Source organism: Eriocheir sinensis, chromosome 22 (assembly GCF_024679095.1).
Source record: "Eriocheir sinensis breed Jianghai 21 chromosome 22, ASM2467909v1, whole genome shotgun sequence".
Lineage (NCBI taxonomy): Eukaryota > Metazoa > Arthropoda > Malacostraca > Decapoda > Varunidae > Eriocheir > Eriocheir sinensis.
The window spans coordinates 20,516,205-20,537,047 of NC_066530.1; the positions used below are offsets into that span (position 1 = coordinate 20,516,205).

At 43.9% G+C, this 20,843-nt stretch overlaps 1 protein-coding gene across 4 annotated transcripts in view; it reads left to right on the plus strand.

Annotated features, from left to right (window-relative positions):
* The first annotated feature begins 3,391 nt into the window (after positions 1-3,391).
* Positions 3,392-20,843, plus strand: part of LOC127002258 (trichohyalin-like) — a 30,161-nt gene continuing 12,709 nt past the window's right edge. Inside the window, exons 1-2 of one of the 4 annotated variants that reach the window (XM_050868070.1) lie at positions 3,392-3,461; positions 4,291-4,578. Coding sequence is in view for 1 of the 4 variants with exons in the window: in XM_050868068.1 (XP_050724025.1) it covers positions 18,859-18,877 (19 nt within the window). In the remaining 3 variants the exon portion in view is untranslated. The other 3 variants (XM_050868069.1, XM_050868071.1, XM_050868068.1) reach the window with 3 other exon arrangements.

Consider the following 20,843-nt stretch of genomic DNA (forward strand, 5'->3'; position numbering starts at 1 on the left):
ATTATTATCATTATCATTATTATTATTATTATTATTATTATTATTATTATTATTATTATTATTATTATTATTATTATTATTATTATTATTATTATTATTATTATCATTATTATTATTATTATTGTTTTCTTTTTCTTCATCTTCATCTTTTTACTACTGCTACTACTACTACTACTACTACTACTACTACTACTACTATTACTACTACTATTACTACTACTACTACTCAATTTAGTCTATTTTCTTTACCCTCTATCTATCTATCTATTTATCTATCTATCTATCTGTCTATCTATCTATCTATCTATCTATCTATCACACCCTATGGCGCAGTGTCAACCAATCGACACTCACCCAAAAGGACACAAGCTCGATTCCAGGAGGCACACACTTCACCAACAAGCCACACATCGATTGGTTAAACATCACCACCACCACCACCATCAGTCACAAGCTTGCTATACCACTACAAAAGCCAATGTGACGGAGTTTAGCACCGAGGCCACGAGCAGCTCTAGCGTGTGGCGGGAACGTGGGGTATAAATAATTTCCAAGCTTTTCCAGTTTTGGTCGGAATGTCGGTGTTTGCATGGGTGTGTTTGCGGCCCTCTGTTCGATCCCCGCTGAGGCTCACGTGAGGGTTATGGAAAAGGTGTTTGGGTTTGGCTCATGGCTCTCAATGCATTCCTTGTTGGGTATATATAGTCCTGTTGTTGTTATTTTTGACGGTGTTTGGAGAGGCAGAACACTTTTTTACGTATTGTTGGGAGCGGTGAGTAGCGGGCTTTTTTTTTTTTCTCTGCACTTTTTGTTGCCCTTGAGCCGTCTCCTTTGCTGTAAAAAAAAAAAAAAAAAAGTAAAGTTTGGGGCATACGGTACAGCTGCGCATGGCCTCAGTGCTCATTTCCGTCACACTGCCCCTTGAGCCTGTGGTGGAAGGGAACCCATCTCTCCTTTGCTGTAAAAAAAAAGAAGTAAAGTTTGGGGCATACGGTACAGCTGCGCATGGCCTTAGTGCTCATCTCCGTCACACTGCCCCTTGAGCCTGTGGTGGAAGGGAACTTATCACCCCGGAACGCATATTCCCAATCTCTCTACGGGTATGTGGTCCCTGTAGCTTCGAAATTATCCACGGGGTGTTCTGGAAAATACTCTCATTGTGATTTCCGCTCTAAATTACCACGAATGACACCAACTTAACCTAACAGCAGCGAGTAGCGGGCTTTTTTTTTTATTATTGTTTTCTTTTTTTTTTGTGCCCTTGAGCTGTCTCCTAATATAACGTAGCCTTCCTTGTTCACGAGCGGGCGCCACATACCCGTACAGAGAAGGGATATACGCTCCCGGGACACAGGGCCAGTGGGACATCCAGGTTACCACAGTGTACCTTCCCCAGGTTTCCCCAGGTACCCATTTATCCACCAGCCCGAAAGGGAGGATAAACAGTTGGGTGGGCTGCACGCCGACTGCCCAGACCGGGACTCGATCTTCAGCCCGTGGATTCATAGCTAGTCACGCTAACCACTAGACCACGGAGGCGCAAGTTTGAAATTCTAAGAGCAAGGAAAAATCTAACTTAGCCACACAGAAAACTAAAAATGAATTCTGGTTATAAAAAAAAGCTTGAAGAGCCGATTTCACAGTCCAACACAGTGTCTTCGTAACAGCCCGAACCAAACTATAGAATCTCATACAATCCAAAATGGGGAGGTCTTCGATGCCACACTAAATACACAAGACTTTTTTTGTATAGTTTCATCAAATTTGTGAACTTAAATATAAACACCAGACACTATACAAGGAAATTTAAAAGGTTCTGGTATTGGTTTGGGAGCTTACTAACCGATCATGGGGAACTGTGAAACTGGCCCTAAGAGACAAGCTTAAAATAATATAGCAACATGAGCGTTCTTGCGATTTTATGAGAGTACAAACAAACACACACACAAACAAACAAACAAACAGGAACAAGACTCAATTCTTTTCCCACGGTTCATAAGTTTTTCCCACAAGGCGTCTTAGTGATCAATATGACAAACAAGGTAAGACAAGGTAAACACACACACACACACACACACACACACACACACACACACACACACAAAGCAGAACGTCGAATAATCATGAGAAGAAGAAGAAGAAGAACAACAACAACAACAACAACAACAACAACAACAACAACAACAATAAAAAGACCATTGATTCCGTGAAGTCTTGACATACCCGAAAAAAATAATAAAAAAATGATAATAAATAAAAATATAAATGATTTGACATAGACTTGAATGAAACATGTATAGAGCTGGTGGTGGTGATGGTGGTGGTGGTGATGGTGGTGATGATGGTGGTGGTGATGTCAATACACACTTAGATATATCACCACCACCACCATCACCATCATCACCACTACCACCACCATCACAATCACCATCATCACCACCACCACCACCACCATCACAATCACCATCATCACCACCACCACCACCATCACAATCACCATCATCACCACCACCACCACCATCACAATCACCATCATCACCACCACCACCACCACCACCACTATATCCAAAACAATATCTCACTTGCTGGCCTTTCATTTTTGCTACAATTTTGTGTTTGCGAGGAGGAAGAGGAGGAGGAGGAGGAAGAGGAGGAGGAGGAAAAGCGGGAGGTGGAGGAGGCTTCTGAAACATCACTCTGTCCGTCTCTCTCTCTCTCTCTCTCTCTCTCTCTCTCTCTCTCTCTCTCTCTCTCTCTCTCTCGCACGACCTTCACTTTTTCCTCCTCCTCCTTCTCCTTCTCCACCTCCACCTCCTCCTCCTCCGCCTCCTCCTTCACCTCCACCTCCTCCACCTCCTCCACCTCGGTCCCTTCAGACTTATGTTGGAGATAAACTAAAGAAAAAGGAGTTCTATAGATCCGTTAGTGTTATTCTCTCTCTCTCTCTCTCTCTCTCTCTCTCTCTCTCTCTCTCTCTCTCTCTCTCTCTCTCTCTCTCTCTCTCTCTCTCTCTCTCTCTCTCTCCTCAGTGACTTCAGGAAAACTTTCAGGACAAAAGAAGAAGAAGAAGAAGAAGGAGAAGAAGAAGAAGAAGAAGAAGAAGAAGAAGAAGGAGAAGAAGAAGGAAGAAGGAGAAGAAGAAGTGAAGGAGAAGAAGGAGGAGGAGGAGGAGGAGGAGGAGGAGGAAGAAGGAGGAGGAGGAGGAGAGAAGGAGAGCGTTATGGAAGCAGGAAAGAGAAGAAACAGAGAGAGAGAGAGAGAGAGAGAGAGAGAGAGAGAGAGAGAGAAGAACAAACAGGTATATAATAACATCTCATACTCGCAGCAGCTCAGTGTACTCCAGGCAGTGGTAGGGGAAGGGTGTTACGCTACGCTCCCTTCCTTTCCCTCCCTCCCTCCTCTCTCTCCCTCCCTCGTCACCTGTTGCTGGCTGCTCTACGAGACTTAACGAGCACGTGCTGGTGTGGCTAACGAGGGTGCAGGAACGCGTTGTGAACGTGTGTGATTGTGACCTGTATGGAAAATGTGTGCGTGTGTTCGATTCCAAAATACCGTATTAAGTGAAAAAAAAAAAGGAAACGGTACAAAATGATATAAAACTTTTCTTTGACTTTTGTACTTGTAAAGTGTGGTGAAGAAAGTTGTGCAGGTGTGTCAGAGTGTGGCAGTTCAAAGGAACGTACTGAGGTAAGACACAACAGGAAAAAGAAGGAAATAAAGAATATATATATATATATATATATATATACATATATATATATATATATATATATATATATATATATATATATATATATAGATAGATAGATAGATAGATAGATAGATAGATAGATAGATAGATATAGATCGATCGATAGATAGATAGATAGAGATAGATAGATAAACAGATAGATACAGGTAGATAGATATAGGTAGATAGATAGATAGATATGGATAGATCTCTCTCTCTCTCTCTCTCTCTCTCTCTCTCTCTCTCTCTCTCTCTCTCTCTCTCACTCTCTCGCAGAAATAAACACACACACACACACACACACACACACACACACACACACACACACACACACCCAGAACAACAGACAGACACACATATATATATATATATATATATATATATATATATATATATATATATATATATATATATATATATATATACGGTCTTTAACATCTGTCAGTCGAAAATGTTTTGAAGTTTGTCGGTAATGAATAATTTGTGTTTTTGTGAGTGAAAAAACGTCTGCCGTGCGTATTCCCTAAAGCTGAGTGGTGTTTTAATCTGCCCGACAACAGGGAGGCAGGCGACTGACGGGGGACGCGTCAACAGAAAACTTTACTGTCAACCTTCAAAATGTGAAGAAATCGAAAAAAAGACAAAACTAAAAATTCCAGCTGGATAAAAAGGAAGAAAAAAATACACACACGTTGAAAAAAACAAAATCAATACCTGTGCTTGTGAGCGCTAATGAGCCTGTGTGCGTGTGTGTGCGTGTGTGCGTGTGTGTGTGTGTGCACATGTGTGGACCTTGAGGTGGACTTAGTAACTGTTGCATCAAGATTCTGAAGGTGAACGAAAAGCAGGTAAGATAATTAGCTATACTTTACCTGTGTGTGTGTGTGTGTGTGTGTGTGTGTGTGTGTGTGTTGTGTCTGTCTGTCTGTCTGTCTGTCTCTCTCTCTCTCTCTCTCTCTCTCTCTCTCTCTCTCTCTCTCTCTCTCTCTCTCTCTCTCTCTCTCTCTCTCTCTCTCTCTCTCTCTCTCTCTCTCTCTCTCTCTCTCTCTCTCTCTCTCTCTCTCTCTCACTTCCTTTCCCACACTTTTTAATTCCTGTTTTGATATTACTCGCCTTTTTTTCTTTCTTTTTTTTTCTTTTTATTTACACCGATCCTTTGTTTTTCTTCTTCTCATTAGTTCGAACAAGACACTTCTTCTGTTCGATGATATTTGTAAACACTCCCATTGAAGTCTTTTTATTTATTTATTATTTTAGTCTACTCAAATTTTCCTTCGTTCTAGTATTGATAATTATTGTTTGAGATTGATGGATTGCGTATTGGTATTAGATTCCCTCTTTCTCCTCTTCCTCTTCCTTCTCCTCTTGTTCTTTCTCCTTCTCCTTCTACTCCTCCTCTTCTTCGTTCTTCCTTTTCAATTTCCTCTATATCGTCTCCTTTTCCTCTTTTTCTTTTCTTCTTCTCCTTCCTTTTCTACTTTTCTCTTTCTCTCTCTCCTCCTCCTCCTCCTTCTCTTCCTTCTTCTCCTTCTTCTCCTCCCTCTCCTCTATACTTCCTTAGTCTCCCATGTCTTGATCTAATCCTCTAATTCATATATCTAACGTCGCATCAATACATTTCAACTCTATTCCTTCTTCCACCATCTATATTTATCTTTCCTCTCGATCCGCTTTCACTCTCTCCAATATTCTTTCTCTTATTGGTCTCATGTCTTAATCTAATCCTCTAATTCGTGGCTCTGACGTTGCATTAATACATTCTGATTCGATTACTTCTGTCATCTATAATTGACTTTCCCTTTGAGGTCATGCGATTGGTTTCTCGTATGTATTGTGATCCAAGACTTTATTTGCCATCAGATGTTGGATTAAGTTCTTTTTGTGGGGTCATGAACCTTTACCTCTACGCCAAGGAGGGACCTCACCACCACCTGCACCTCCACCCAAGCATTGTGTTCTCTAAGGCGTTTTCTTCCTATTATAAAACTGTTTACTCTCAGTTATTCCTTGCTAGCGTGGTTCAGAACAAAGGGAAGTCTCGCCAGGAAGTCTTACAGCGGATTGGCCTGGTGCACGGTGTTATGGATTCGTTCAGCACGACTATTTGGGGTTATCCATTGTTTTTATAGGTTCATGGTACAGTGGAAGGGTCTAACTACCACCAGGGTCATAAAACTGCCCCTGGAAATGCCCAAAACTCCTACGAAAGGCTTCCACGAAATGTTTAAGATTATGACCATCAGACGCTTCCAACCCTCGCATCAGCTATTTCCAAAGTCCGAAAAGGAGATCAGTCGGGTTCTAACGAGTGTTTCCTTAGGTTCATGGTACAGAAGAAGGGTCAAACTACCACCAGGGTCATAAAACTACCCCTGGAAATGCCCAAAACTCCCACGAAAGCCTTGCCAAATGTGTGCTGGGGCGTCATGAGTGGTTTTTCTAGGTTCATGGTACAGAAGAAGGGTCAAACTACCACCAGGGTCATAAAACTACCCCTGGAAATGCCCAAAACTCCCACGAAAGCCTTGTCAAATGTGTGCTGGGGCGCTGAGAGGCTTAAGAATCTGACCCTACATTCTCTTTCTGAACGCTATCTCTCCGTATCCTCCTCTATGCTAGATTTAACCCTATTTCCAAAGGCCAAAAGATCAGTCGGGTTCTAATGAGTGTTTCTTTAGGTTCATGGTACAGAAGAAGGGTCAAACTACCACCAGGGTCGTAAAACTACCCCTGGAAATGCCTAAAACTCCCACGAAAGCCTTGTCAAACATGTGCTGGGGCGCTGAGAAGCTTAAGAATATGACCCTACCTTCTCCTCCTAAATTCTATCTCTCCATCTCCTCCTCTATGCTAACTTTACCCCTCGTACAATAACCCTAAGCACTATATATACTTTTAAGGCGTATGCTCCCCTTAATGATTCTCCTCCGCCTCCTCGGCACCCCGCCCACCACAGGTCTTGCCCAAGCGTGACAGCATAACCACGAAGAAGAGGAAGAGGAGGAGGAGGAGGAGGAGGAGGAGGAGGAGGGTAATAACGAAGAGAGGGATTAATATAAGAAAGAGCGTATTAGAGATGGGAGAAAAGGAAAAAGAAGAAAGGAAAGAGGAAATAGGAGAAAGAAAGAAGAGGAAGAGGAAGAGGAGAAGGAGAGGAAGGAGGAAGAGGAGTAGGAGGGAAATAACGAAGAGAAAGAATAAGAAAAAAGCGAGAGGAGAGAGAAAAAAAGAAGGAAAATAAAGCAGAAAAGAATAAAGAAAATGAGAGAGAGAGAGAGAGAGAGAGAGAGAGAGAGAGAGAGAGAAGAGAGAAAGAAGATAGAAAAAATATATACAACACTCACTCACTCACTCACTCTCTTACTCACTCACTCATTCACTTTCTCACTTTTTCACTCACTCACTCTCTTTCTCCCGCCCTCCCTCCCTCCTTCCCTCACTTACTCACTCACGCAGGTTAATTAAAGGTAAGGAGCAGGAGGAGGAGTAGGAGGAGGAAGAGAGGAGGAGGGGGAGGTCACCTGGTCACTAATTAGGGGGTTACCTGGCCTACCTGTTGCTCCTTATTCCCTATAATTAAGAACATATTAGTCTCCTGTCGTTAGCTTGCTCGTATTACTTCACTCCGTAAGAAAACATTTGCCTCCTCTTAACTTCTCTCTAAGTCATAATTAAAGTGAATGTAACAAATAACCCGAAGATAAGTGAAGAAAATAATGCTTGCTCTTCTTTAACTAATGACTAAGGTAAGGTAAGGTTGGTGTTTTAGTCTTTATCAACATTAATGTGGGTGATCTGTCTCTTTTTATAATCAGTTTTCAATGCGAGGTTAGTTAGTTACGTTGATTTTCTTATATAATGTTTTACGACTGAGTTTACGACTTTACTCTTTGAAAATCCAACACTGGTAACTAACTCCGTCGCTACCATGGAATTAAAAAGCTCATCAAAAGTCACATAACGAACGCTAATGCGACGTTGAACAAAATCTGCCACCCAGCTCCTGTGTCACGACCCGCTCTGGGGAACGCTACACGAAGGCTTTAATAACTACCTTCAGAGCTCTTTAACTTCCCTTACGCAATGAGAAAAGGAGAGAAGGGAAGGGGGGAACGTGTGGCAAGCTACAATGTGTCACTATGCACTTTTCTTTTACGTTTCGCCTATGTCGCCGGTAGGCTTTCTTGGTGGAGCCCGTAGTGGCGCGGGCAAGTGTTTATAGTGGCACCATTTTGCTTGGCTCATACTGCCCCTCGGAGCTCATCTTTGATTCTCTTCTCGAAAGAATCTAGAGTCTGGGTTGATAGGTGGTCTTCAGGATAGCATGTGGGTAGTCTTGGGCCACTCGACGGTGCATGGCTGAAAAATTGCCAGCTTGTTTGTAGCGGCGGGCGGGACGGGAACCTGCGTCTTCTTGAACTCCACGCCAGAACGCCGACCACTCTGAGGGCCAACGCCTCCCCTGTCTAATAACCAGCTTACGAACTCCTGAAACTCGCTTTTGTAATGCGAGCAAGGAAGTAGGAAGCGGTGAAGAGTTCATCTCCCTACCCCTAGCGGTATATCGATGCTACAACCTTCAGACACAGAGCCCTTGCCGCTATCCTCCCTACCCCTGGTCCGCCGTCTCTTAGCGGGTAAATCGAAGTTCAGCATCCCATCGCCTCACACCCGGAAAACACTCGCACCTTCCTACAGTGGCTGCCTCATCTCTTAGCGGGCAAATCGTGGCGAGAACTTTCAGCCACAGAGAACTTGCCGCTATTCTCCCTACACCGCTGGTCCACCGTCTCTTAGCGGATAAATCGAAGTTCGGCATCCCATCGCCTAGCTGACACCCGGAAAACACTCGCACCCTCCTACAGTGGCTGCCTCATCTCTTAGCGGGGAAATTGCGGCGATAACTTTCAGACGCAGAGCTCATGTCCCTATCCTTCTTCCTACCGCTGGTCCGCCGTCTCTTAGCGAGTAAATCGAAGTTCAGCATCCCATCGCCTGACACCCGGAAAACACTCGCACCTTCATGCTGTGGCGAGAACCTTCAGACACAGAGCTCATGTCCCTATCCTCCTTCCTACCGTTCGCCCGCCGTCTCTTTAGCGGGAAAATCGTGGTTCAGCATCCCATCGCCTGACACCCGGAAAACACTCGCACCTTCGTTTGGTTCCCACGTTTACTCGGCTAATACCGATTCATCAAAGAGCCCGAAGGTAAAATTGACGTACATCTTAACTTATGTCTTCTCACGTTTATCCCGAAGCTTCTCATGAGTTAAAGGACCCGTTAAGGGTAGGATAGACACTTTACTTGGCTGCGTGGTGTGTGTGTGGCGACGTGGAATCGAACTGGGGATACGCTAAGTGGTAAGTGAGTGAGGTATATAGAGGGAGTAATGGAAATAAATGTAAGGTTGAATGTTGTATAGTGAAGGTACAAAGATGTATAGCGTAGGAATTCGTAATAAGGGAAGGAATATAGATGTCAGAAAGAAAATACAGGAATTGAGTGTTTAGAAAAAGATAAAAAATGAAGGAAAAAAATAGAAATAGAGAAATATGAATAAACGAATGATATTTATAGATAGATAGAGATAGATAATATAGCAATAATGAATTAAATAAATGAGCCTGCCGCCACACACGCACACACACACACACGCACACACACACACACACACACACACACACACACACACGCACAAACACACCAGTGAAAGTCTGTTATGTTCATTCCTTGAGGGTATTTCCTATTTTTACGATTATTACACTTTTTCATATGTAACCTTATAGAGAGAGAGAGAGAGAGAGAGAGAGAGGAGATTGCATACCTCTCTCTCTCTCTCTCTCTCTCTCCTCTCTTGAACCCTACCAGACCCTCCATCACTCCCTCCTCTCTCCCTCCCCTCCTCTACCTCTTTTCCTCCATTCTTCCTCCACCCTTCCGTATCTCAGCTTCTCTCTCTCTCTCTCTCTCTCTCTCTCTCTCTCTCTCTCTCTCTCTCTCTCTCTCTCTCTCTCTCTCTCTCTCTCTCATCATGGAAATATTTCTTGTTTTTCTTCTTTTTTGCGAACTTTAAAGAGAGAGAGAGAGAGAGAGAGAGAGAGAGAGAGAATAAAAGGCAGAAGGTAACACACACACACACACACACACACACACACACACACACACACACACACACACACACACACATACATTTCACCCCTCTCTCTCCCTGTCTCTCTCTCCCTCTCTCTCCCTTTCACTTTCAAAGGTCGAGGTAGAGCTCTTGGTAAACCTTCGCCCTCTCCTTCTCCTTCCCTACCTAATACCTATACATATACTTTGCCTGACCCTTCCTCTTCCTTCCTCTCCTTCTTTTCCTCTCTAATTTCTCTCTAGTTATCTTCCTTTATTTTATTCATCTTCTTGTGTTTCTCTTTCTTCCCTTTTCCGTCTTTTCATCTTCTATTTCTCTTCATTTTCCTTCATATATCTTTATTTTTCCCCTCTCTCTTTTCTCTCTTATTTCCTTGTATTTCTCCTTCTTTTCCCTTCATTCACTCTCATTCCTCTTCCATTTCCTCTTCGTTTTCCTTTCTTTATCTTTATCTTTACTGTCCTTTCTTTTCTTCTTCTTTCTCTTTCATTTCTCTTCGTTTCCATTCATCTATCTTCCTTTCCATCCCTTCCCCTCCCTCCCCTTTCATTTCTCTTCCTTCTTCTTCTTTGTTTATCTTTACTTTCCCTTCTTTTCTCTCTTCTTTCTCTTTTATTCCACTTCGTTTCTATTTATCTATCTTCCTTTCCATCCCTTCCCCTCCCTCCCCTTTCATTTCTCTTCCTTCACCTACTTTCCCCTTCCTCTATAGTGTAGCGTAGTATAGAGTCCTTCCATGTATAACAACGTAAAACAATAACAAACTTACCCCCTTTGATGTAAACAGAGTAGGGAGGTGAAGAGTGTCGCAGCGCTGTACCCGGCCAAGCATAGATGTCAGAATGCAAGGCGAGAAGGGTTCGAATGTGTATGCAGAGGAGGATCGAATCGCCTCTGCCTGGGAATGATAAGAAGGGGAATGACGTGGTTAGGTTATATGCTTTGATTGTGTAAGGAGTTATACCACCTGACTGACTGACCGACTGACCTGACCTGAGTGGCTGACTGACTGATTCTTGACTAAGTGACTGATTGATTGAGTGACTTACTGACTGACTGACTGACTAACTAAATGACTAACTGATTTGCCGACTGACTGACTGACTGACTGACTGGTTAATTGATTGACTGACTGACTGACTGATTAACTGAGTGACTGGCTTGCTGACTGAGTGACTGGCTGACTTGCTGACTAACTGACTGAATTATTGGCTGATTGACTGACTGATTGACTGACTGACTGACTGAGACACTTTTGATTCTCTTTCTCTTTCTATATATTTTTGTATTTCATTTATTTCGTTTTAGGTTTATTCTTAAAATTCCTTGCGAAGTTGATTCTAAATTCTTGACACGAGCGAGAGAGAATTTTTTTTTTGCAGAAATCAGGTGTGGGGTTTCTCTCTCTCTCTCTCTCTCTCTCTCTCTCTCATATACAAGAATAAGAATAATGTTTACGTAAGAGAAGAGAAAATGTCGTTGTTTTTGTTGTTATTTGTTGTTGTTGTTGGTAGTGGTGGTGGTGGTGGTGATGATGGTGATTCTACATTCGTTTTCTTTCATCATTATTATCATCTTTATCACCGTCATTCTTCACCTCCTCCTCCTCCTCCTCCTCCTCTTCCATCTACTTTCGTCATCGTCATCTTCGCTATTTTCACTGTCATTGTTGTGGTCACCTTATTACATTCGCTGCTGCTGCTATTGTTGTCAACTTTAATAGTAGTAGTAGTAGTAGTAGTAGTAGTAGTAGTAGTAGTAAGGGATTCTGTCTTAAAGAGAGGATCCAAGATCAGCTCTAGGGGGCAGCATGAGCCAGGCGAGATGGCGCCACTATAAACACTTGCCTGCGCCATAACGGGGTGGGACCAACCATCAGACCTCACCAATAAAGTCTACCGGCGGCATAGGCGAAACGTAAAAAGAAAAAAAAAAAGAATAGTAGTAGTAGTAGTAGTAGTAGAATCATCAGTCGTAATAAATGTAGGAGTAACAACAATAGCAGAACACACACACACACACACACACACACACACACACACACACACACACACAAACCACAGTCACAGCTTACGCCACATCGGTCACAGTTTCCCAATAAGACAGGCCATGACCACCACCACCACCACCACCACTATCACCATCGCCAGAAGCACTGTTACCACAACCACCGCAATCACCGCCGCCCGAAGCACCACAGCAATGACGACAACCTTGCCCGCGGCCAACACTCCTTTACCGCTGAAGCAAACCGCATAAACACCACCAACTTTTCTATGCAAGAGTTCACCGCCCGAGCGTGCTTTCATCGCCCTTAGAAAAAAAATGGGTATGTTGTTTGAGTATTGAGAGAGAGAGAGAGAGAGAGAGAGAGAGAGAGAGAGAGAGAGAGAGAGAGAGAGAGAGAGAGAGAGAGAGATTACGTCATCGCCTTTTTCATAAGCTTTATTAAAGAAATGACGTATACCTGTGTGTGTGTGTGTGTGTGTGTGTGTGTGTGTGTGTGTGTGTGTGTGTGTGTGTGTGTGTGTGTGTATCTATCTATCTATCTATCTATCTATCTATTTATCAATCTTATTTACTTTCTTTAATATATTGTCTAAAACTGAAACGGTTGATCACTCGACTGTCACTTAGTTTCTTTCTCTCTCTCTAGTGGTGAGAATCTCTTTTCGTCAAATCATATTTATCTAATGACGGTTTTGAAAGCTGATCAAACGGCGTGACTTCTTGAGAGCGGTCATTCTCTCCCTCTCTCTCTCCTCTGGTATTCCTATTTTTACGCTTCGTTTCCTCCTATTCTTCATCGTTTTTCTTATTTTCTACCTCCTTTGACCACCCCACTCTCTCTCTCTCTCTCTCTCTCTCTCTCTCTCTGGTATTCTTATTCATTCGCTACTTTCCTTCCTATTCCTTATTATTTTCTTATTTTCTACCTCCCCTCTCTCTCTCTCTCTCTCTCTCTCTCTCTCTCTCTCTCTCTCTCTCTCTCTCTCTCTCAAAACATAAACAACATTGGGTAATTTTTTTTCCAAGGGCGATGAAGGCACGCTCGGGCGGTGAACTCTTGCATAGAAAAGTTGGACAATAAAAGAAATACATAGAGATAAAGATAAGTCAATACAAATATAAGAAAGACAGAGTTTTTTTTTCTATTGCTTTCGTTACTGTATAAAAACAAACAAAGGTATGCACAGTTATGCCAATACAAACACAGCGATCCTTTAAACAGCTGAGAGTCAAAAGAGATTGGTCAATATACCTTCTACATTGTGATTCAGACGCTCATTTGATCTCCTAACGCTGTGAGAGGTGAATTTAGCTGCTGATTTGACCCTCCAAACACAGCGATCTTTTAAACAGCTGAGAGTCAAAGGGGAATGGTCAATATACCTTCTACACTTTGATTCGGACGCTCATTTGATCTTCTAACGCTGTGAGAGGTGAATTTAGTTGCTGATTTGACCCTCCCTTGTAAACTCTCCTATAAAAAATGACTTTGACGTAAATTAAAAAGCCTGATAAGTAATTTTAGTATATAAGTAATAGAAGTAATAGTTAAAATATTGTCTGCAAGTGAAAGGAAGGCCAAAAAACACAGTATATCACACAGTCACTTCTATAATAAGAGAATGCGATTGCGAAAAAGAAAAAGAAAAAGAATACAATAACTATATACCTCAAAAATGTGCTTCGTAACCCTTGTGAAATATGGAACGAAGGAAAGGAAATGAAGAAGAAGAAGAAGAAGAAGAAGAAGAAGAAGAAGAAGAAGAAGAAGAAGAAGAAGAAGAGAAAGAGTGACGTAGGAATGAAGTATAAGAGAGGGAGAGAGAGAGAGAAAGAAAGAAGGAGAGGAAGAAAGGAGAAAGATAAACAAATGAAAATGTATATAAGGTAAAGAAAGAAAGAAATGAAAGGAATAATTTAGAAGAAAGATAGAAAGGAAAAGAAATATAGAGATAAGAAAGAAAGGATAAGTAAATTAATGGACGAAAGACATAAAGCAATAAAGAAAGAGAGATAAAGAGAGACAGAAATAAAGATAGACACAGAGATATAAGAAAGAAAGAAAAGAAAGATAGGAAGAAAGAAAAAGAAAAAGATAAATAAATAAACAGTGAAAAAAAAATGTAAGAAAAATGTACCGTGAAAATTCTTGTAAAAAAAACTAAAATTGTGAGAAAAAAGCGAAAATATGAAGAAAAAAATAATATCCGGGCCAATGGGTCTTGTGGCTGTCGAAATTTGACCACTAACGTACATGTGTGTGTGTGTGTGTGTGTGTGTGTGTGTGTGTGTGTGTACCCGTTCACCTCCTCCCTTCTCCTCCTCTTCCTTCCTCACTTCTCTTTTCTAACTCTTATTTTTCTCCCCATTCTCTCCTTCTTTATCCTTTTTTCTCTCCTCTCTCTCTCTCTCTCTCTCTCTCTCTCTCTCTCTCTCTCTCTCTCTCTCTCCTTCTTCCTCTTCCCTCCCTCTCCCTTTCTTCCCGTCTCCTTATTCCTTCATTCTACTTTCTCTCCTCTCCTCCTCACCTCTTCCCTTTCTCCTCCTCTCTCTCTCCCCCTCCCTTCCCTTCTCTTCTCTTTCCTTCCCTTTCGTTTCCACCCTACGGCTCATTCATCCCTATCTCCTCCTCCTCTTCCTCCTCTTCCTCCTCCTCCTCCTCCCTGACACTAAATACGTGATCGCCTAAAGCCAGTCAGACGGTATTACACACACACACACACACACACACACACACCTAAAGCCCTCTTACTAGTGACCACAACCACACCCTATGCACAAGGCCGAGAGAGAGAGAGAGGGGGGGGGGGGTCGTGTGGGGAAAGGGATGAAGGGAGAGAGGAAAGGAAGAAAAGAAGAAAAAATTCGAAGAAAGATAGACAGGAAATAAATAAATGGAAGAGGCAGAGGAATAAGAGAGAGAGAGAGAGAGAGAGAGAGAGAACAATACTAGCATTTCCATGCGTTTAAACTTGTGTCACAAATCTCTCTCTCTCTCTCTCTCTCTCTCTCTCTCTCTAATATCCAAAAATATAAAAATTATGATAAAAACAATGAACAATTTTACGCTTCACTTAGAGAGAGAGAGAGAGAGAGAGAGAGAGAGAGAGAGAGAGAGAGAGAGAGAGTTCTGCTAGTAGAGCGAGACAGAGATATGGTCAGCGGAAGAGAGAGAGAGAGAGAGAGAGAGAGAGAGAACAAAAAATAAGAAAATCGAAGAAATAAACAAGTGTTAATAGCACAAAACCTGTGCTAGATCGGCGTCGCATGAACCTCCAACACACCCCCAACAAGTTATATTATGCAACTATAGGGGTCTAAAATGGAAAAGGCTGAAAAGTGAAGATGGCGCCACTGTAAACACTTGCCTGCGTCACAACGGGCTGGGGCCGACCAACAGGCCCTAGCCGCCCTACTATGAAGGCTTACCGGCGCCACAGGCCAAGACGTAAAAAAAAAAAAAAAGACTTTATAATGCCATGTTGTAGGGTTCATCAAGGCAAACAAATGTTTTTCTACAATGTCATGTCTACAATACATGGGTGAGCCAGGAAAACAACTTGTAGAGAACAACAACAACAACAACAACACTAAGATGGACAATCTGTTGCACACGCCGATAAAAAAATAAGAAAAACGCATTCCAGCCTCTCTCTCTCTCTCTCTCTCTCTCTCTCTCTCTCTCTCTCTCTCTCTCTCTCTCTCTCTCTCTCGACCGTTATGATTTTAATTTCTTGAGAATCGATACCAATTTTTTTTTTAAGAATAACGTTTCAAATTTTTTTTTTTTTTTTTTTTTTTTGTCTTTTTCTGAAGTGAATCCGTTCGTGCGTGCGTTTGTGCGAGTGCCCGAGAGAGAGAGAGAGAGAGAGAGAGAGAGGTGAAAACAGTAGGCTATATGTCTTTCTTCAATATTTTTCCGTATATATATTTTTCCTTCCTTCCTTCCTTCCATTCCTTCTTTCTTTCCTTTTTTCCTTCTTTTCCAATCTTTTTCTCTACCATTTTTTCTTTTTTTCCTCTTCAATCTTTTTACTTATATTTTTCCTTCCTCTCTTTCTTCCTTTCTTTAACGTAATTTTTTCCTCTCTCTCTCTCTCTCTCTCTCTCTCTCTCTCTCTCTCTCTCTCTCTCTCTCTCTCTCTCTCTCTCTCTCTCTCTCTCTCTCTCTCTCTCTCTCTCTCTCTCTCTCTCTCTCTTCTCCTCTTCTCTCCTCGATCCTTTCTTTACTTTCCTTTCTTATTCTTTTCTCTTTCTTTTTCTTATCTTCTCATCTCTCTCTCTCTCTCTCTCTCTCTCTCTCTCTCTCTCTCTCTCTCTCTCTCTCTCTCGCTCATAAGGAAGTAAGTGAGCACACACGCACTGCATAACTTGCTTGGCGGCCTGTCTACTGACCTCTGTTACTTATGCCCTTCTGACCTTGGCTAGACCACCACCACCACTACTACTACTACTACTACTACTATTGCTACTACTACTACTGCTACTATTGCTACTACTACTACTACTACTACTACTACTACTACTATCACCACTACTACTGTTACCTCCATCATCATTACCAGCTTCATCACCACCACCACCATCACCACGACTCAAATTATCGTACATCACAATACAGGAAGCTCCTCTCTCTCTCTCTCTCTCTCTCTCTCTCTCTCTCTCTCTCTCTCTCTCTCGTTGCCACGGACTGGAAACTTAAAAAGAAAGAAAAAGAAAAAGAAAGAAAAAGAAATTATTATACGCATTCCAACTCCAAATTCACAGCAAAGAAGGCATTTTTAATACGACCCTCTCTCTCTCTCTCTCTCTCTCTCTCTGCACACTAAACCACCCCACAAACAAACCTACCTCTCCAGCCATCTCTAACTCTCTCTCTCTCTCTCTCTCTCTCACTCTCTCTCTCTCTCTCTCTCTCTCTCTCTCTCTCTCTCTCTCTCTCTCTCTTCACATAATTAACTTTTCCTCTCTCCCTCTCCCTCCGTCTCTCCCTCTCTGGTCACTTTTCCACTCTCTCTCTCTCTCTCTCTCTCTCTCTCTCTCTCTCTCTCTCTCTCTCTCCTCCATCACTCATTCGCTTTAGTTTCCCATCGAGAGAGAGAGAGAGAGAGAGAGAGAGAGAGAGAGATTCATAGCCTATCTTCGTAATATATCATAAAGTCATTCGCTATAGCCAGCAGACCGTTCCCCTTCCAGAGTGTGAGAACGTTAAAGACACGCCCGATATCATCCCTACGCGCCGCTCCGTGTGCTGTGGCCGGAGGGTGAGTTTTCGTCGACGCTTCCATCTCTCACATCAATTACGTATTTCCAAAGGGCAAAAAATAGATCAATCGGGTTCTCATGACTGTTCTTTTAGGTGCAGAGTACAGAGGAGGGGTCAATCTACTACCAGGGCCATTAAATTACCCCTGGAAATGCCCCAAAACCCCTACGAAACCCCTGTCAGATGTGGGTGGGTGAGCTCCGCCCGCCACCACACCCCGCGCCTCGCCTCTGATCAACTCTTTCCAAATGGCAAAACGGAGATCAATCGGGTTCTCATGACTGTTCTTTTAGGTGCAGAGTACAGAAGAAGGGTCAAACTACTGCCAGGGCCATTAAGCTACCCCTGGAAAATCCCCGCTCTCCTGTCCGCCCGCCGCCACACCCCGCGCCTCGCCTCTCACGTCAACTTTTTCCAAAGGGCTAAAATGAGATCAATCGGGTTCTCATGACTGTTCTTTTAGGTGCAGAGTACAGAAGAGGAGTCAAACTACTACCAGGGCCATTAGACTACCCCCTGGAAATACCTCCAAACCCCTGCGAAAGCCCTGTCAAATGTTAATGTGTGAGCTGAAATGTTTGAAAATCGCCGCTCTCACCGCCCGCCGCCAAGGCAACACGCGTCGCCTCACTCAGGGAAGAGAGGGCACGGGGGTCTGGCTGTCCACATTATCAGTCACTTCCGACACTCAAGAGAAACGAGGAAACGCTTAAAACAGAGGAATAACATGTATAGTGTCGCCAGGCTGTGCCCCGCCACGGTTCTGTTCACTGCCCGTCATTCACGCTGGCCCCCACGCCTCAAGGCTGTCTGTCCCTCTTACTATGATCACTACAGGCTTCTCCTCTCGCCCCACAGGGATGAGAGAGCTTTCTATAAACGTTATCAATCATGGCATAGTGAAAGATGTGGAGAAACAGTTAAATAAGAGAGGAAAAGCGTGCAACATCACCGCGCTGTCCGTCCTGCCAGCTTGCGCCGCCACAACCCGGTTTTTACAGGGGAGAGGAGACGTGAGTGTGGGAACAACCCACCTTATGTGTTGCTATTGGCTCCCAGGCCGCGATTAGGGAGGGAGAGAGAGCATTATCTTCCTCTTCATACTCTTGTGGCCGGTTGAGGCTCCTCTATGAGCCAACAGAACTGCATAATTTTGGGTGCTGTGTAGGGAGTGGCGTTCATTCATAAATTTTCATGTGTTCGTGTGCAAATAACCCGAACTCGAGTACGCGTAATCCAATATATTTTACCACACCGATCATCCTTTTATGCAGCTTCACAATAGCACGGACGAAACTTTCCTTGCAAACTATTTGTGGCCGCTGTTTTGGCTTCCTCCAAGCAGACATTTTCCTCAAACGTGCAGGCAGCCGCGTCTAGGACATTGGGAGGCAGCCTCATATCCCCGCCCCGGCGTGACGCACGATGTGGGAGGGTGAACCTTGCCCCCGCTATACCACTAGTAAATCTGGGGCTTTCATGCTTAGTTAAGCTTTAGCGAGTTTCAGGTGAATCTTATACAATTAAAACAGCAGCAAGAGAGTGTGTGGAAGGGCTGTGGCGTGAGGAAGAAGGCGGTGTGTGGAGTGTGTGCCGCTGGACAGTGTGGCCGCCCTGCGTGTGTGTACTACGAGCCCCGGCGCGAGGCAAGATGTCCGAGGGGGAGTTTTGCCTTATCTTGTCTTTGCGGCAGTGTTCCTGGTGTTTGAAGTAGATATGTTTTGCAGAGCTTTAGGTGAGTCTTACACGCGTGAAACAGTGGCGAAAGAGCGTGTGGAGGGCGGAAGGCAGCGTGTGGACGTGTGTGTGGACAGCGTTACAGCCCCGCGTGTGTGGCCCCGGCGCCCCCTCCTCCCAGAGGGGGAGTTTTGCCTCATCTTGTCTTTCCGTCAGTGTTTGTGGTGTTTGACGCAGGGATAAGCTTTGGAGAGCTTTCGGCAAGTGTAATACACGTGGGACAGTGGCGAGAGAGCATGTGGAGGTTGCGTCTGGGGGCAGAGGACAGTGTGTGGGGTGTGGAGTGTGTGCTGGACAGTGTGTCAGCCCCGGAGACTGCCCCGGCACAAGGCACGGCATCAGAGGCTGAGTTTTGGCCTGCCTTGTCTTTACGTCAGTGCTTGTGGTGTGTCATGCAGAGGTAGTCTTTGGAGGGTGTTATACAGTGGGCAGAGAGTGTGTGCAGGCTGCGGGGCGGAGGGTAGGCTGTGGGGCGGGCGGATGGCAGGGCACACCGCACACGGACTCCGACACGGAGGCACTCGCCGTGCTGCCCCTGCCTCTGCCTTATGGGATGTGGCTGTCGTGGGTGCTGTTTGATTGTATACATGGAAATACATGATGCAGCCCTGGAAGCCACCGGCGGAGGGCATGTGTGGCGGGGGTGAAGACAGCGGCGAGCGGCGACACCTGGCAACCATCTCGTGTGCTTGTCGCCAAAGGCCTGACGAGCCAAATCTGTGTGTGTGCCCCGTGGTGAATATTACTGTTCTTTATGCTGGGGGCGTGGCACATTGGCAGCTTCGGGCATGGGCAAGCTGCTGGCAAATGACAGAATGGTGACCTTCCCACAGCCACGCAGCACCAGCCCCTGTGGGAACACACGCACGTGTATGCTCCTCCCCGCTAGTTGGGCGCCTCATGACAGTGATGCCTTGCCCGCCGCCTGGCCTGACCCTGGCTTGCTTAATTAATGGTGTCACCCGAAGTAAATGCGTTTGTAAATCAGTGGTCTTCAAACCTCTTGTTAGGCGACATATTTCTTTCTCAAACAGCCTCGTGTAGGAGAGGAGGAGGGGGTGGGAGGAGGAGGAGGAGGAGGAGGTAGAGATGTATGAGAAAGGATGCTGTAGAAGAATGTGAGGATAGGAAGAAGGATGAAGCGGACAGAAGGCTGATAAGGAAAGATCGAGGAGGAGAAGGAGGAGGAGGAAGAGGGAAGCGAAGATGTAAGATAAAAAAAAAGATTGGAAGAGGAAGGTTGACAAGGATTGAATCGGAGAGAGAGATTTACATAGATTTACATAGAAAATCAGACCACACAGACCCCATGGTCCAGACTTGGTGGTCTGTCCTTAAACCTAAGTGATTTTACATTAATCAGAAGACTCCAAAACGTTGCATTTCTACTCTAGTTGATATTAAGTTGAAGGAAGTGACGGTCGAGCTTATTTTTGAAGGAGTCAATCGTGTTACACTGGACCACTGATGATGGGAGCTTATTCCATTCTCGCACTACAACGTTGGTGAAGAAAAATTTGGTGCAGTCTGAATTTACTTGTCTACATCTGAGTTTTACGCCATTGTTCCTCGTGCGCAAAGTGTCATCGATCATAAACAATGTTGATCTGTCTACATTCGTGAAACCATTAAGTATTTTAAAACATTCGATCAGTTTTCCTCGGAGGCGACGTTTCTCAGGAGAGAACATGTTAAGGGTAGAAAGCCTTTCTTCGTAGGATTTGTTGCGCAAGGAAGGGATAATTTTCGTTGCCCGACGCTGAACACCTTCTAATTTAGCAATATCCTTTGCATGGTGAGGAGACCAAAACTGTACCGCATATTCCAAGTGGGGTCTGACTAAACTGTTGTAGAGCGGGAGTATTACATCTTTATTCTTAAATAAAAAGTTTCTTTTAATGAAGCCCAACATTCTGTTCGCTTTATTTGCTGCATCGATGCATTGCTGTGAGAATTTGAGGTTT